The sequence below is a fragment of the Bactrocera tryoni genome, chromosome 5 (assembly GCF_016617805.1).
Source record: "Bactrocera tryoni isolate S06 chromosome 5, CSIRO_BtryS06_freeze2, whole genome shotgun sequence".
In the NCBI taxonomy this organism is placed as follows: Eukaryota; Metazoa; Arthropoda; class Insecta; order Diptera; family Tephritidae; genus Bactrocera; species Bactrocera tryoni.
The window spans coordinates 32,612,223-32,630,857 of NC_052503.1; the positions used below are offsets into that span (position 1 = coordinate 32,612,223).

The window sequence follows — 18,635 nt, forward strand, 5'->3', positions numbered from 1 at the left end:
AAACCCAGTTTTGAAATCAACACATTTATTTACCATCAAACACGGTGTTCCATTACCTTTTATATATACAACAAAATATATTTAGGGGTTACATTGTTTTAATAGTTTCGTAGATGCAGCCTTGAGAACTTGTGCGCTCGAGGCTAGCTAGGCTAAGTGCGCCGTCTTTAAGGCTGTTTTTCTCGAAAATGTGTGTTTGTAGTCGGTTGGAAGATTCGATCTGAAATTTTGCACACCAGCTCAGAGCATATAGCTGATATACTAGCTGATATACAAGCCGAACAATCGAAATCAAGTTATTGTATGTCAACTTTTTCATTTAACGAGATTTCAATAAATTTGGCACGGGTTGTTCCTGAAGCCTACCTACCTTTGGTTTTAAACTACAAACATTCAGTGGCGAAAAGTGGTTGAAGGTCTAGGCTTTTGTCTTCCATTCCAAATCGAACTAAACTCTTAATTCACCCTGTATCTCACTTGAGTCTAAAGCAACATAAAGATTTGCATTGCCAACTGCCTACAATGGTTCAAGCAAAACCTCAAATTTATTTAAAAAGTAGCGTAATTTGCATACAAAAAGTAACTTAGTGAGAGCAAATTATTTTATAATATAAAATTTATATAATTTTCCTTGTACTAACTGTTGTACGACCTTATTAAGAACACTTTGTTTACTAACAAAGAGCGGCCGATTCCACCAGGTCTCATCTGCGAAAACAATCAATCGTGAAAGCTCGACCTTAAGCGGCGCAAATTATTTCTCATTCAAGCGTTAAGTGCCACAAATAAATAGTGTGTAAGTTGTATTTTTTACGCCTTTTGTTTTTGTTACAACACCTAAGTTCAACATAATCGCCAGCGTTTCCAATCACTTTGCTTGGTAAACATAATTCTTACGAGTATATTGTTGTTGTTATTGTTTAATTTAATTTCTAATACAATTTTATTTATTTTGTTATTGTTAGCAACATATTGCTGCGTGTATATGTGTGCGTGGGTTTGTTGTTGCGCGCGTTTCATGCCAAATATGCACTTATTGCGCTGCTGGCGCTCCCACCTACGCGTATACGCGACTCAATTTAGAACCATTCAAGTTGAAAGCGCAATTTGCGAAATTTACGACATGAATGAAAACACTCTCGATCGCGTTCGTTTGAATGAAACTATTTAACTTAGTAGGCGCTATTATCTAAACATTTTCTACCGGAATATTTGTTGGTGTGCGTTCAGAGGTAAAATGGATTTTCAAGGCTTGCTTTTATTTCAATTTCGCATTTTCACACTTTTTTGTATTTACGCTATCTGATATGTTACCTTTTTAAGAAAAGTAGTTTATGGTCACACGATTTCTTTTTGTCTTACTAGGAAAAAATAAAATCTTAATTGCTTCCTGCTCTTAATATGCGCCATAAATCCGTTTTTGAATAGCTGCAAGTAAAGAAAGTCTGTCTCTAATATTCATACCTTTGATACATAAACTTTAGCCGATTTGGCTGGAAAAATGATAGCCACACCCATTCATCTATGCAAAAGTTTGTTTATCACCACAACTGTACTCTTTCACCTTCTGAATTTTCCTCTGTGGTTGGCCTACTGTTCTCCTTTTTGGATAGTTATAGGTTATCTACCAGTCATAGTGGCTATGTATGTGTTTGTCATTACAAAGTCTGGATTTTAGTCCTCTTAGGATCGCCGGTAGGGTTAATGTCAGATTTTATTCGTTGGTTAAATGGCATACAACTAAGAGCAAAAAATAGTAAGACTTTGTACATAACGCTCTTTAAAACTGGTTTTCACTAGTCTTTTCAATATTCCAACGAAGATCTCTGACTATTAATCATCGATTATCAAGCACCAATTCCTTTATTTCATTGACTTTTTGATAAGCACTTGATGTTGATGGCTGTCTTGGATAAACAATTCTCACCGAAGACCTTTTCCAACATTCTTAATTTTCGACATCAAAAATTTCATTCCGCATACAAATATAAATTTAAATTAAAAAGTCTTACTATTTTTTGCCCACAGTATTCACTTGAACTTGTTTTGTTGGACATGCATTAATTCTTAATTTCGTCTGACGAGAAAGTACATTTTCTTCAATACTGTCCACTTAATTTGAAGCAAGAGAATGTAATTCTAGATCAACGGTAATAAATCCAGATTGCGACAAATGCGGCAGAACAACAAATCAATTTCTTTGCAGACAACGGCATTAGTTAAAGATTTCAAGTTTCACTAGATCTGCATGCACTTGCTCTTTCCATCTGAGTTTGGATCGTCCTTTTTATCAGATCAGGGTCGTATCGAGTTGTCTATTTTACGAGCTGGAGTCTTCTTCCATTCTCGCAACATGGCCAAAGCGCTGAATTTTTATACGCCGCACCATGTTAACCATATATAGAAAAGGCAGATTAAAATCTCTGGTTTGGTATCTTTCATATTAGAATTTCAAAAGGGGCACACCCAGTGTGAATAACAAAAAAAAACTTTGTAAAAAAAAAAAAAATATATATATATACATATATAAAAATAACATATAAAAATTTTAAAAGAATTTTTTTCAGGTTTAGCCTTCTAAAATATTACTTCTTAACTCAATCCTTTATCTTTAAATGCGTTTTTCTCGGAACTACATTTTTCAAATTTTCTTTGAGTAATTCACAAATTTGTTCTGATATTCTATATATAGTTCTCCATACAATGAATTACCGATTTCTTGAGCTGATCAAAATTCAAACTTTTGCTGGTGTCCGTTCATCCGTCTGTCTGTATATACCAATACTAGAGCCTCAGCTTTTAAGTTATCGTTTTGAAATTTTGCTTACATTCTTTTCTCTTCAATCTCTTAAAGAAATTGCTCTTGTGTAGAAACCTTCTATATCGGACCACCACCAAGCCAAACAAACTGAACGATTGGAATCAAGTTATTGTATGGAATGCGTTTTGATTTGACGGGATATCTTTTGAAATTCGGCTTGGGTTATTGCTCGAGGGAATGATGCAATTTCTGAGAAAGTTGTTCAGATCAAGTCACTGCAGCATAAAGCTCTCATACGAACTGACCAAACACAGTTCTTTTTTTTTGGATTTCCACCACGGAAATAGTCAGAAACATTAAAACAGTGGAGACCTCTTTTAGCAGTTTCGGAGGTCGCGTTTAACTATCTAAATATTTCTTCGAAAATATCGATATAGTATATAGTCTTTAACCACTAAAAATCTTCTTTTTTAAGTTTCACACTCCTTAAGAATGTCGCTGTGCTCCACACAGATAAATTAACAACTGACGCTGAGAATATCGCTTGCTGGAAAAAATATGAAAAGTCCTTAATAAAAGAATTAATGAAGCTCGAGTTACAATATTATATTTTACGATAATAAATATGCGTTCTTTTATCATTAAAGTGTCTTCTTACCTCTTAAAGAACCTTCTTGAATAATAGTGCCTTTGGGTGTTTCAGAAACATTAATTTTATTTAACTACAATTACATTCATTATTCTTTTGCATTTGTTAATTACAAAAATGTTGAGAAATGGCAAATAAATCGAGTGCTTTTGTGTTGTTGTATTACAACAAATACTTAAAGTAATAAAAGTGATTTTTAATTCGCATGAAAATAAAAAAAAGTAAAAGTCAACAAAGAACTCTTCGCAATTTAGTAGTGCGCCAGCTAATAACACATACACACATACGATTACTTTTACATACTTATGTATATATATGAATTTATGCACATACAATAAGAAAGATTAACAACAGCTCCTGCTTTCAACGGCTTTTTTTCGCAATTTCCATGAACACAACCACATAAATTGCAAGAAAAAGAGCGAATTTTCGATTGCTAGTGTTAATTACAACAACTGCGAGTTACAGAAACATCCTTTCGTCTTCACTTAGCCGCACATCAGTTCTTAATGCTCAGGTATGGTAGGCCCACCTGTCGCACGTAGACGCTGCGTTCGACTTGCGCTGGTGGTGGGCATTTAATGGTCAAGATGCCGTCAGAGGACAGTTCCGAACGCACATCGTTCGGATAGAAGCCACGTGGCAGGACGAAACGTTTCACTATATGTCGTCCCACATAGTTGTCACCGTCTCGCCGCTTGTCGTGTTTCGCCTCCACCACAACGGTGTCGCCCACAGTCTTCACCTGAACTTCGTAAGGCTTGAAAGGATGCACATCGACGTTCGCCTCAAAGCCATCCTTGCCCACAATCACACGACTCAGATCGGGTGAGGAGTTGAAACGTGCCAAACGCTTCCAGTACGGCAAGTCCCAGTCGACGAGATCCAAATCGCGCCAAAGGCGTCGCCGATAATCCCAATAATCCCAATCGTTGAGATTTGTAGACGACGGTACAACGGCCATAGCTTAGGCAGACGAAGTAGCAAACTCTTTTCCTTTTATTTCGCACTTAACACAGCACAAGGATGTGTGTAAAGGATAACTGTATTTTTTATATGTCCTTTCTTTGACTTGGAATAAATCTTTTGCACTATTACTTGTCTACTTGTTGCTCTGAATGTTCTTTTTAAACTGTGCTTCTTGCTTTGAGTTTTTCTTTTGGTTGTTAATTGAAATAAATTCCACACTTTTCACTGTCGATAATTTCACGCTCGATGGCGTTTGCTCACTCCGGCTCCCGGGGATACGGCTGACTACGTCCGAACACGATTTCCGCGCTGTTCAAATAAACTCAGCTTAGGTTGGGCGCAAGCTTTTATAGACATATCACCGTGCAATTATCTCTGTAATAGCTGATGCTGTGCGGTCTTCGCTGTTTGTAAAGCTCTTTACATGTGTGTATGTGTGTGTAGTGTATAACTGGTGTTCGCTTTTTATTTCAATGCCAATTAAATGCGCGTAAATTAAGTTGCTCTGCCTTTGCTATGGCTGTTTTAAAACAATATATTTTTATACAATTTTTGTTACTTTCGTTCGAGTCGTCGCATTTCGTACAGCCAGAGGTAGTTGTCATATTTCTTCGGAGATTACACCACTATTACCAAACGAGAATTCACGCCGAATTTCTTGAATATATCTCGTCAAATGTAAAAGTTTCTCATACAAGCACTTTAATCTGATCGTTCATTTTGTAATTATATTCAGTTAAATGCTGTGGCAGTCCGATGTCGGCAGTTCCGACAAATGAGCAGTTTCTTGAAAAGAGAAGGATATGTGCCAAATTTCAGATTGATGTCTTAAAAACTAAAAGCTAATTCGCTTATATACAGACAGACGATTTGATTATTTTGTATTGGGTCTCCGACGTTTCCTTCTGGAAACGGATTTGAAAAACAACTTCAATTTAAAGGGCGATCCATTTCGAGGTTCCCTACTTTTTAAAGAAAAAACACAGAGATTTCAAATTTAGTGGGGAATGTTATCATTCAAAAGAACATTTTTTGGCGTTTCTTTTTTGAAGGTTATCTCTTGCAAATGTTGGCCGCGACTACGACACAGATGATCCAACCGTTGAATCCAATTTTCGATGAAACGTTCAAGCATTTCGACTGCTAACTGACGAATGACATGCGTGATGTTTTGCTCCAAGGCCTGAATCGAAGCGCATAGACTTTAGGCTCCACATATTCTCACCAGAAGACGTCAAACAGTGTGATTTCAAAAGATTTTGGTGGCCAATCGACCGGCCCAAAACGTGAAATTAGCTGTTTACCGAAGTGCTCTTTAAATAAACCCTTTGATTGATGCCAAGTGTGGGAAGTACGGTCGTATTGTGGAAACCAGGTATCAAAAAGTCGGTTTTCATGGCGCGATAACGGTCGCCAATGACGATACGTTCTCAACGGCATTTTTTTTTTTTGAAAGAATATGCATCGATGATTCCATCAGCTTACACCCCACACCTAACCGTTGTTTTTTCTCGATGAAATGGCAGCTCTTGAATCTCTACAGGTCGCTCTTCGTCCTAAGAGCGGGAATCTTGCTGTTTATATATTATATCCACTGACCCAGAAATCGACCTCAGACAACCAAAATAACATGACAACTTGACACGACTCACCTCGTGATGCTAAAAACAGACTATTGAAAAAAGTAGCTCTATTTGGATCACCCGTTATAAAGCGCATAGCCACAAGTCTATTGAGACGACTAAAATCGACTCAAGCCAATTCGCCATATACGTAGAATATATGGCAACCAAGATGCTTCAACCTTAGTCTGCCAAAAACTAGACAGTGAAATTGATGGTGTGTAGATGTGTGAACCTCATCTTCCTCCTTTTCTTCCTTTTTAGTCTCACTACGTGAGTGCCAAAGGGACAGTGTTCAGTCAGGACCTTGCTCTTAGTTTCATGGACTTTTTGCATTTCATTCTGACCCCAAAGGCTTTCGCGAATCGACAAATATTGGTTGTTGACCAATGCTTATTAAGCTCGGCCAAGTACATAAACCAGCGCGAACTATAGAGTACCACCTGCTAGTTTCCATCCTGATGGGATTTAGATAGGAAAACCATTTCTTGAAAGCTCATCGGTTTTGCAGTTTCCGACAATTCTGCTGTGGCCGGGCACCCAGACAAGTTCAGGGTCAGTTTAAGAGCACATCGTTTTCCTGAATTTCGTCGTCACTGTAGCAGCTCAAATAATGCACACCATTTTGGAAGATCTCAATAGGCAGTAACGCCAAAAACCATCGGGATACTTCTGGAATTTGTTTTGGTGACTAAGACGTGAGACGTATTAATCCCAAATCCCTACAAATAAAAATTTGTGCGTGAGGCTTGTCATGTTTTTTGAACAATAAGATCAAATTTCTGTATAAATTTCTGATAATAGTATGGGAGTCCAATCTGCCCTACACTTCCATTTCCCTAAATGGTTGTTCCCTGGAAAAGTAATCCAAAACACACGAAAACACACAGCAGTTGCCGAACGTTGGCGGTTTTAGCCAGTATTTTTTGGGATTCAAGGTTTTCGAACGTTGAAAGTCGAGATCAAATCCAAACGCTCTCGTTTAGTAAGTAAATAATTACTCTTTCACCAAGACAACGCTCGGCTTCGGTTTGTGATATGTACAGGTAATTTAAGGAATTATTAACCACATTTGCGAGAGATTATTTCATCTATTTCCAGAATAACAATTGTGGTTCGCTGGAAAATGGCACTCAAATAAGAATTTTTGTTTTTTGGAATACTCAATGCTCCTACCTATAGAACTATTATTATTCTTCTTCACTGGCATTGACAACGCTTACGTGATTATAGTCTATAGAACTATTAGAAGGTCGAGATCTATATTAAATATCTTACGTTTTCCTGAAGCTATTTTCTCAAAACGTTACCGCGGTTGAGTCTGATGGTCTGTAGTAATCTCAAGCCTTGATAAATATATTATCTTCTGATAAAAATTGTATCCATCTTCGTCTTAAAAGACATAGCATAAAACTACAGAAAACAACATGTTTAGTGCAAATTAGGCATCATAAAACCCAAAATCGTATATTTAACAAAACAAAACGTTACTGTTTGTTATGAAGCCGAGCGGAAACACGAATTTTAGGCAAATTAAAAGACAATACCAAAAGGGTAACTTTATGTAGCCTTTGCCATTTTCGAAAGCAAAATGTAAAACGAACCAGAAAAGAAACCAGAATTCATATGTAGCTGTGGCTATACACACGAGTGTCATAAAAGCTCTCACGACCAGATTTATAAGCAATTTGCTCGTGTTACAAATATAGACAGCGCTTGTAAACACTATCCTAAAAGCAAACATACATTCGCACATGCGCAAATAAATTTCAAAACAAACCTACTGCTCAATTTCCAAGCGAATTTATTTAATATGCATATAGAGCGGCAGTGAGATTGAATACTTGTAAGTGGTTTATTGTGATTTCTATTACCGGACTTGTTTATATTTATTTATTGTTAAATTCTAATTTACATTCTCATTTCGCCAAGCGATCGGTAGCGTTTGTCAATGGCCATTCATGGCAGCAGCACATTTATGGTTGTGACCCGCCCACGACAGAGTTGTGACGACACACTTGTCGATTGTGTGTTGTTGCCCCGCTCGGCATATTAGGGTTCGCACTGCCGTATAAGTTGCGCTGATTAAATATTTCTTTATTGTAATTACCTGCGATATTGCGCTTTAATCGCTTAGAAGTTTTATAGCTTGAAATTACATCTGCCTTGAAATATTTCAAATGCGCTTGGAGATACGTAAGACGCATGTAATATAAGTAATTATTAACAATATCTGTTTTATATATATTTTTTTTTAATATATGCATTATAGAACGATATTAGTGTATTATATTCCTCGAGACCGAACCTCGAACACAATTGAAATTAAGAAACGAAAGAAAAAACGTTAACTTCGGCTGTACCTGCTGCAAAAACTTTAGGATCGTGGCTGCCGAGAGACAATGTAGCACTCTTAGTCAAAGGAAAGTTCTTGAATACCCTGTAAGAGCTGACACAAAGGTTTATCAAGCTCGTAAAAAACGGAAATGGTCGAAATAAAATAGAGATAGTTTTATTAACTAGAATACATATATAAGATACCGGAGGATCCATTGCCACGCCTGCAATCTACGGATGCATGGAAGTATTTAGGGTTCGTCCTAGATACAAGTAGAAAGGTTCCATGGAAGCCTAATATCGAAGAGAGAACAAACAAAACATTGACTTTATACTACTGCAGAGGTGCCATTGGCGAAAGGTGTGGTCTCTCACCGAAAGTATTGCTTTTGCTCCACAATACTCTGGTCCAGACCATAATAGGGTCTTTGTGTGATGAAGGGCCCTAAAAAAAGACTTGCAACGAAACGTGAAAGCGTTCAATGAGCGGCGCTTATCAGCATGTGTGCCATTAATGCGAATTTTGCATCTAGTGCCCATATGGTAGACATCGCTTGATATATGGTTGCGAAAGTTCCTATCAAATTAAAAATTTTAGATTTTTAAATAAACACAGGTTTAAACCTTCGAAAATCCTACACGCTTTGACTTTATAAAAGTTATGTTGGATCATGAGGTCGCCAAAGCAAACTCTGGGGTCTTTTTCTCTGTCATCATGTCTGTAAGGGAGTTGTAATACGTAGAAGCCGTTGAAGGATATAGCAATGTGCTATTTTACGGATAGCTTATAGCTTGTGGGAAGGTTGGTATAGTGGTACATTGCCAAATACTCTCTGACTTGCTATTGCAGTGTTTTTCTCATTAACCGTGCTGTTCAGTGATAGTTAAGGATGCCTTCTATAGAACCACTATCAGTATAATGGATACATTTTGGTGCTCTCCTCCCATTGAGCATACTAATAGCGGGCTTCGCAGAAACTTGGCCAGCAGTGTGCTAACACCGATTCATGCGCCGTCGCAAGACCTTTTTGACCCAAGGATGATGGCATGAGATCCGGAGAGCTTTTTCCGTACTACTAGCTAAAGCTAGACTCTCCTAAGTTGCCCTTTCAGAGTCATATTGTAAAGTTAAGAATCTTACCCGACGGCAGCTGCAGAAGCTGTATGGAAGAAGACGAGGTGGAAAGTCAACAATCTGTTAGTGATTTATCCCGTTTGTGAGAGATCCCTGCTTGAAGGTTTATACTTTCAGATATCCAATTAAATATTTTTTGTCGTAGACATAAGGAAGCACTTTTGTTGTATTTATAATATTTTTTTTTCAGCTTTATTTACCTAAACATTTTGCTTTAAATGAAGTATCGCAACCAATTATCAGCTATAAAGAGCTTTGAATGTCATTCACTTATATTGACAATACTTGAGCTTATAGCCCACAAGTGGTCCTTTGGGAAATTATCCATTATTATAATACATATATTCAAGTTAAGTGAAAGCAGCTGCCGCTTGCTTTAACGATTGCAATCTACTCCCGAAAGACCTGAATTTACTATTTAATGGAGAACAATTTTATATATATGCATTACAATTAAATATGTATGTATATATATGTATATATGCGTGATTATTTCCCTGCAGCGCATTTCAAATAAACTCAAATATGAAGAATCCATAAATGGTAAAAGAAATTGCAGGTACACGTGTATAACTATTTATCTATGAGTTATATATTCATATATATGTTCATATGCAAATGTAGTCTCTACTTTTATCTAATTCATATTCAAATGCTCAATGAAAATTCCTTTGCGGCAACAAAAACAGCACCCACAGTTAATTATAAATTGCTAAACAACGCCCAACCACACCGTGTGGCAACAGCACGCGCCAAACGAACAAGAGCCAATGTCAATGGAATGCTGGTGAAAAGTTTATTATTTTTATTTTATATATTATATTCACAAAAGATGAATTGGATTTGAATAACAGCAGAAAGTATTATGTTTACTATAGTTCGATTAGTCGATTTTGGTTAGAAAACTTGGCCTTTGTGAGCATCCGACTGACTTTACTCTATATGATTATTATTACTAAGTGTCTTTATACGGTGATATGGTCTCTTCAATGCCGGAATAATAGTTTCGCGGTTCACAAACTCTAAAACATTATAATTTTAAACATTTGGATATTCAAAAATAACACTACTCAACAAATCCGAGGAAAAAATTTGCGACTGATGTGCCAAGAGATCTGTGCGGGTATTTGAAGAGTCCTTATTACGAAGTTGAGTTCAAAAATGTTCCATCACGTACAGCTATTTTTGTCACTTTAGTAAGTGGCAATGTTTTGACCCCTACACCCCTTGACTAAAACACAAAAAATTCTAAGTGTTAGGAAGTTTTACTATTATTTTCGGTTTTATCAACCCATAATCAGCAAGAAACAGTCTATATCATCTCACTCACAAAATGACAGTAAACTAATGAACTCTAAGGCAAAAAGATTGTACTTTAGATATATAGTATATATAATGTATATAAATTATATGCAGCTAAATTTTAATATGGCAAATTTCGTACTTTAGTTTTGTCCAACACTGTATGTTATTTGGAGCTGATTGATGATAACAATGATATATCAGTCGTTCGTCTTAGGATTCGCATCAAGTTGAATGATGAGAACAGATCAGCCGCTCCTAGATTATTCTAATAAAGAATTAATCAATTACTTTTTTGGTTTTCTCTGCCAACAATCAATGTAGGTATTTTAAGCGACGCATATACATACGTCTTCAAAGAAACTATTTTTTTACAGATTTGTTCAAACTGATACTTAGCCCACACACAAAAATTACAAGATCACAAAGCTAACAAAGATCCATTTGAAAAATAAAGATAAGATTTTGATTGGCTTTTTTCAGGCTAGTTGTTGTCATCAACGAACAAAACGAATTATGTAAGTAATTTAGAGTGATATAGCAGATTTATGGGAAAAAAATTGTGAATTGGGATTGTTTTGTCAATACTTGTATAGAAAACTATTTATAAATTATTTAAGACACGTGCAAATCGACGTGACAGCTATAACCAGAGCTGCTACGATGGATTACGAACAGAACTGGCCTCTCCTTTATTTCCACTTTGACAAACAAAACAATCAGTTAGTTTTTTGCATCCCACGAAGAGTAAAGATAAGTAATCTTTTTATCTTTTCTTGCATAGGTACATACTACTGTCACAAGACTAGAAAATGATGAAACTATCGAGAGACATAGACATTTATTAACTTTGCCACTCCCTTTGCAGATGTTTACTACAAGTATAATAACTCAAAGAGGCAACAAGTGGAGTTTCCTTTCATTAAGTGGAAGCAAGAAAAATTCTCCACACATAAATCGAATATCTGCACTAAATATATATATTGTCGGACAATGATCCCATACTGCACAATATACTGCATTATGTGATATTTTCGATACACGTAAACTGTTAACATAGCTCAACAACAACAATTTTGTTTTTGTTACCCTGGACATTTTGGCAAAGTTTGATTCTCTCAAGTGTCCAGATTACGACCTTATTTATGAAAATTTTGAATGGGCTCTTCTATTTATAATAATTCCAAATGTAATATTTTGATATCGGCTTCTTAAGAATTTAGTTTTCCAGTCATGATTCTGGGTTCTGTACATCTTTTTCGCGCATTCAAAAATCATATGATCTCCATTGTCAGGTTCATTAACGAAAATATGCAACAAATTACAAATATAAAATTATAATTTGAAGTTTGAAGGATTTACTAAGAATTAAATGTGAAGATATCTAGAATTACAGTCTAGAAAATGTCCTGTTCAATTCAATGAAAATTTTGCTGTCGTTTCAAAGGTAATTCGCATGGACTACTCAGAAGCAATAATGTCGCCAAATACCCAGATATCGGTATAATGTAACAATGGATGCGATCAAAGGTATTTTCTCTAAACAAACTCAGTTACATATTTAACATGTTACTAACTTAAAATTGGTAAACCAATATCTCAAAGTGTGGAAAATTATTGTTTTGGTGGCATTTGTAGAAAACTTTCGAACTTAGTATTTGAAAGCTGAAAGGAGGAATATTCGATACATGAATTGAGGTAAAGTTTTGTGTTTATGGTCAAAGATGTCTTAGGAATTGAGGTAAAGTTTTGTGTTTATGGTCAAAGATGTCTTAGGTAAGCATTATGTACCAAATTATGAAGAAATTTTAAAAAATATGTCTGTTGCAAAGGTCAATTATATTTAACATATTAATAATGTGGTTTATTAAACAAAACTACTGATTTCAAGAATACAAAGGAAAAACAATTTATATTAAAATTAATTCAGCTCTATCTTGTCGCACGTCGTACACTTTTTACTCGTCTTGCAGATACTTTTCTTCTTCTCCTTCTGCCTCTTTCGTGCTGCTATATCGTTTCATTCCCACATGTTGGCAAATTTTTAGAGTAGTGGAACAAATTTTAGTATCAAATTAGACTATCTCCGCAAATCATCTGCATAAATTTTCGAATAATTTTGGAAATTATAGTGAGGAACAAAAGGAATGATTCAAGCGGAATCTAAAAGTGAAAAAAAATGGTATCAAGAATATTTCCACCTGATAAGTTATAAAAGAAAAGTTCATAAAAGACTTTTTATTGAAGTATAAGATATGTTTTCGATATTTTTTCTCTGTGTTCACTTAACTTTATAGTTATTATTTCAAATAAACACAGAATATACATATATAGCTGTTATTTCGTGTCAAGTTTTCTGATTTTTGTAATGTAAAATGATAATTAAGATCTAATAATAAACGAGAACAAAACTATAAAAATCAGTGATCGCGTCATGAAGCGGAAGCACGCATACATATATCCCAAATCGATCTTATAACAAGGGCAAAAAACCCCCCGTAGAACTGTGTAATGGTTTCCATTGAAACTTTCACAACGAAATCTTGGAAAATATTCAAAATGTGATTTTTGACGCGCTTTGACGTGGTTTTTTCTGCTTCGGCTCACCTTTGCCCTCCGACTTGTAAGCAAAGACCCAAGACTCATCTCCAGTAATAATACGATTCATGATATCTTGGCAATCGAAAAGCATTGTTTCATAGACGTTAAAACGTCGATGTTTTTCGAAAAAAATGTAGTGATTTTGGAAGCATTCGGGCTTTTAGTTTTCTTAGGCCCAAATGATCTTTTAAAATGGTTTGAACTGATGCTTCCCATACTACAACGATGCCAGCAAGATCTCTTACTGTTAAACGGCGATCCTCAAGCACAAACTCTTTTATTTTATTGACGTGTTGATGATTAGTTGATGTTGTTGGCCGCCCAGGATGTTAGTCGTCGTCAATGCATTCTCGCCGACTCTGAATAATTTGTACCAACCAAAAACACTTGCTCGCGACAAACAATTAACCCCGCAGACCTTTTCCAGAAATTTTGAGTCCGCTCACAAAATTTAATCGAACTTTTTTGTTGAGTAATTTCACTTATGGTACGTGTACTAAGCACTGGTAATTATATTATTTTGATGTGACATTTGGCACAGATGTCATACGAATCTAGGAAAAATCATATTTTGACGAATGAGCGAGATAATATTTTAACCTTTAACCCCAACCTTATGTTTCAGTAAACATTAAAGAAAAATCACCAAAACAACTTTATCTTAGAACAATAGAAGCGCACTATTAGTACAACAAACAATAACAATCCAAATAGTTATTTACTAGTAAACAACCAGCATCTCAATAGTATGAGCAGCGATAAGCATAGCCTATGCGGTGCGCGAATTTTGGTTAGCCGCACTCTTAAATTATAAAAAAAATAACTGTACATGCATCAGTTTTGATATTTTTGTTTTTGTAAAGGATAGTTGCTAGGTAATATACATAGAAAGTTAGCATGCATACAAAAACAAGAGCATAACGGTACTAAAATAGCAACTTGTGAATATTGTGAACTTTGGTTAGCCGCAGTCTTATTTTTATCGTTTTTGCGGTAAGTTCTCTGTGTTTTTAATATTTCTTTGGGAATTTTGGTAACATTTACACTTATTTTATTTGATTATATTCAGTTGTCAACAGTGTGATTGAAATGGCTAAACAAAAGTTTTTAAATGATGTGGAAAAGGGCCAAATTCAAATTTTGAAGCAAAATGGCCTTACAACTTACGCATGTCCATAAAGTAGCCAGACTTAAATTTGCGAAGAAGCATATGAGTTGGACTGATTGCTGGCACGATGTTGATTTTTCTGATGAAAAAAAGTTTAACTTAGACGGACCTGATGGGTTCAGTTATTATTGGCATGATCTGCGCGAAAATAATCCTCCCAGAATGAGCCGTAATTTCGGGGGTGGATCTATGATGGTATGGGGAAGGTTTTCCTACCATGGAAAGCTCAAATTATGTTTTATTACGACGAAAATGGATTCGGAAAAATATATTGAGCTGTTGGATGATGTGCTCATTGAGTATTTGGAGGATAACGTCGAAATTGCGTTTACCTTTCAGCAGGACAATGCCACGTTTCCAAGAAGGCAAAAGCATTTTTTGCCTCGCGCTCTATACCGTTGCTAGAAAGCCTCGAGGTCACTTTATCATTATCGACTGCCGAGTAACAAGTTACCACTTGTATAGTTTAAGTGTAATATATTCAATATTGAAGTTCATGTGTATACGGTAAAATATTATAAAAATAAGGGATCATTCAGAACCAATCTCATTGGCTGACTTAAAATTATATATTTATTTTATTCCTAACGAGTAAATAAATTAACTAGCGCGAAATTGAAATTAAAAAGTCTTACTATTTTTTGCCAATGGCTATTTGTTATAATTGTGGTCAAGTGCTTCCACTTGCTCTGAACTTAAAGTATGTCTTTTAGACGTGTGTTTTTAATGAGGCAAGTCTTTATTTGGAGTTTATCTTTTTTAAACCTGTTACTTGATTTATAATCATTTAGGTTGTCATTTCATAATGAATGGACTTACTCCGGAATAACGGCAGCAAATCGTGCACATTTATTACACAAATAATAGTTTGGTTCGCGTGACGAACTTTCGGTCAGAGGAAACTCTTGTTCAGCGGATAATCTCACCTTTGATTGATTGGATACATTTAGAAACAAAATTATCGCATTTGGTGTAATAATACTCAAAAATACTTGATTAAGACGACTGATAGAGTCATTGATCCATATTGCATCATAAATGAAGCCGACCATAGTGTTGTAATGGGTAACGGTATAGAGCCAGAATTATTGACTTTTGCGTGGCCTCCCAGAGCGTGCTATTTAACTCCGCTGAACTATTTTTTTGGTGATTTATGTGAAGTCGTTTTCATATACAGTTAGGCCCGAGACGATTGACGATTTGGAAGACTGTTATTGTGTGACAAACATAGTTGCTGCATAAAGTGGTCGAAATTTGGGTTCACGGTTATAATTTATTCAAGCCAGTTAGGTCAGTTGCCTTTGTAATAAAGCTAAACTCTTCGCCATAATATTAAGTTATATGCGCGTAATTTCTTCTTAAAAACTATATGTACATATGTCTAAGAAAAGAGCTTTTACTTTCTAAAAACGTTACCTAAACTGTCATTTCCACATAGCCGAATGGATTTGTATTTAAATAGTTACAACCGTCCAAGAAATGCCAAAATTATTTGAAGTATAACTTTGGTCGCAATAACAATAACTAGAACTTTTTTAACAAATTTGTTGGTTTGGTTCGACAAAGAGCCGTACAAAAGATTTGCTTTCGTCAAGTAGTCAGCTGTCTGCCTCTTCAATATGCATTCAATATTGCAGCACAACTCTCTAAAGATTTGTACAACAAATTGCCCGGTTGTAACGTATTTAAGAAATATCGACAACAGCAATTAAACCGCAAACAACGGCACATTAAACGAAGCAACAAATTTAGACAACGATTACTCACCACAAGCGCCTCAAATGTAACACATACAACTTTTGTTTATTGCCTGTTCCTTTGCATGTCAAATTCCTTAGCGTTGCTCTGCATTGCTCCAATTGTTGCAAACATATTGCTGTTGTTGTTTTTGTTGTAGTTCGTATATGTTTTGGAGCCAACGTGCTTGCTGACGTGATGTTTGTGCCATTTAAATTGTAACAGATCGCTTTTATTTGTTACTGCCCCTGCGCTGTCACCGCCGCAAATTAGTCATATCGCTGGCAAACAAGCACACACACATACACGCATTTGCATATAAATACATACATACATACATCCATATTCAAGCGACTAGAACGATTGTCTCGCTGACTAGCTGAATGATTGCGAGCGACTGCTGCTCTGGGCAGCCTGCCAAAGTGGCAGCTAATAAAACGGAAGGTGGGATGTCACGGCATTCAAAAATTGGCCACCAAAGAAAATTGAAAACAAAAAAAATGCTTGTAAAAAATAAAATGGAAATATCCTGCGTACTTTTAAGTAGAGCCATCTAAACATTATGGCACAGGCAGAATTCGCAGAAATGAAAGCTATAAAACGATATACATTCATATGTAGCTATAGTACATACATACATACATACATACATATATCTATAGAACATGTCGTGGAAAAACAACGTATCATCAATAAAACTCGAAAATCGTTGTCAGATATAATAACCAATATATAACCAATATGAGTGTATGATAACCAATATATAACCATTTTATAACCAAAACTCAACATTTGTTTCAATATGAATGGTTTTATTATAACGGTTTTCCTTCGCCTATAAACTTATGAAAAGTGATGTTATGTTATTTCGTGTTTTGGGTGACGATATGTATATTTTATTTGTTGTAGTTGTTGACGTAGTCGTTTATATGAGTACAGATTTGTGGCGGGTAATAAGTTATTGACACCTTGTGGTGAATTTTCTATATATTGTATATGTATATGTACATTAGGGTGTTTTTTTAACTTTTAATTTTTTTCAATCCCGTCACGAAATTTCCTTGGAAATATCCTAAAAAAAATTCCCTGAAAATTTTAACCCTTAATATTAACATTAAGAACTCAGAATTGTTCACTCTAGAAAAGTGTCCAGTTCAACAAAGTCGTAACTCACACCTGCGAGATAGTACGGGGCTCTAAACTTGATTTTTCCATGAAATTCGCATTTTCTTGTATTTATCTCGTAAATGACAAGAGCTATAGGAAAAATTTAGGAAATTTTATTTGCTATAAAAAAGGTCCGAGGTCAAAATCGCTATCATTAATACTTCTCGAGATATTCGACTTGTTAAGCAAATCTTTATAGAATTTTCATAGATGGTATGTAATAAAAAAGATATGAAAATATGAAAATTTTCTATGGAAAATGTTTACATGCCTTGATCCAGTTCTTAATGTTAATATTAAGGGCTAAAATTTTCAGGGAATTTTTTTTAGGGTATTTCCAAGGAAATTTCGTTACGGGATTGAAAAAAAAATAATAGTTCAAAAAAGCACCCTAATGTACATATATATTTAGATTTTTTTATTAGTTTGCCCGCCTATTCTTTGTGTTTTACGTTCACGGCAATTTATGTCTGCCGAACTATTCGCCTTTTCCTGCGTGTTTTTGCAGTATTTATTGCTGACGTTTTTCACATTTTTCACATCATGCCACTCGAACCTCTACAGCTCCATATCGTGTGTGTAGTTTTGAATAATAGAGGCACCATTATGCTGTCACATAAAACAACTGAATTCTATTTATTTTTATGTTTTCTTATTAAAAATCATTTTCACATAATTATTTTTGTGCCAAAAATGTCAGAAAATGTTGTTGCTTTGACAAACAGAAAATTGTATCATTCCTGAATCAAGCAAAAATAAATAGGAAATTCAATTGGCCCTAAACGAAACAAGGGTCAAGTGCTTTCTAATGACTATTTTCTGTTGTGTAGACATTTCTTGGTGTATTTATGCTTGGGTGGATTTACCAGCGAAGCGATATTTGTAACACCGCCTTATTATGATCGGTAGAGTAACTACCGAAAGCTGCTTAGAAATATTTTTATTTTACTTAAATAGATCAAAATAATATCAAGAACATGTAAGTACACCATTGAATTCCTCTTTCCAACATATTTTAATTTTTTTTAAACAAGATAATAACTACTTCTAAGGACAATAGAGGTTTTTTAACAATAAACACAAGCTAATCTTAATTCAATTATTGTGACAAAGTGACAGGTAAGGCAATATCGACTTGCTATCAGCATTTTTTTTCACGGCTGGCTCAGAAACATAAATTATTGTAA

At 35.2% G+C, this 18,635-nt stretch overlaps 1 protein-coding gene across 1 annotated transcript; it reads right to left on the minus strand.

Moving 5' to 3' along the window:
• Nucleotides 1-3,450: 3,450 nt before the first annotated feature.
• On the minus strand, nucleotides 3,451-4,708 carry LOC120778740 (heat shock protein 27). Its single transcript, XM_040110709.1, has one exon. The coding sequence runs from the start codon at nucleotides 4,372-4,374 to the stop codon at nucleotides 3,910-3,912; it is 465 nt and encodes a 154-aa protein (XP_039966643.1). The 5' UTR covers nucleotides 4,375-4,708; the 3' UTR covers nucleotides 3,451-3,909.
• Between the last annotated feature and the right edge of the window lie 13,927 nt (nucleotides 4,709-18,635).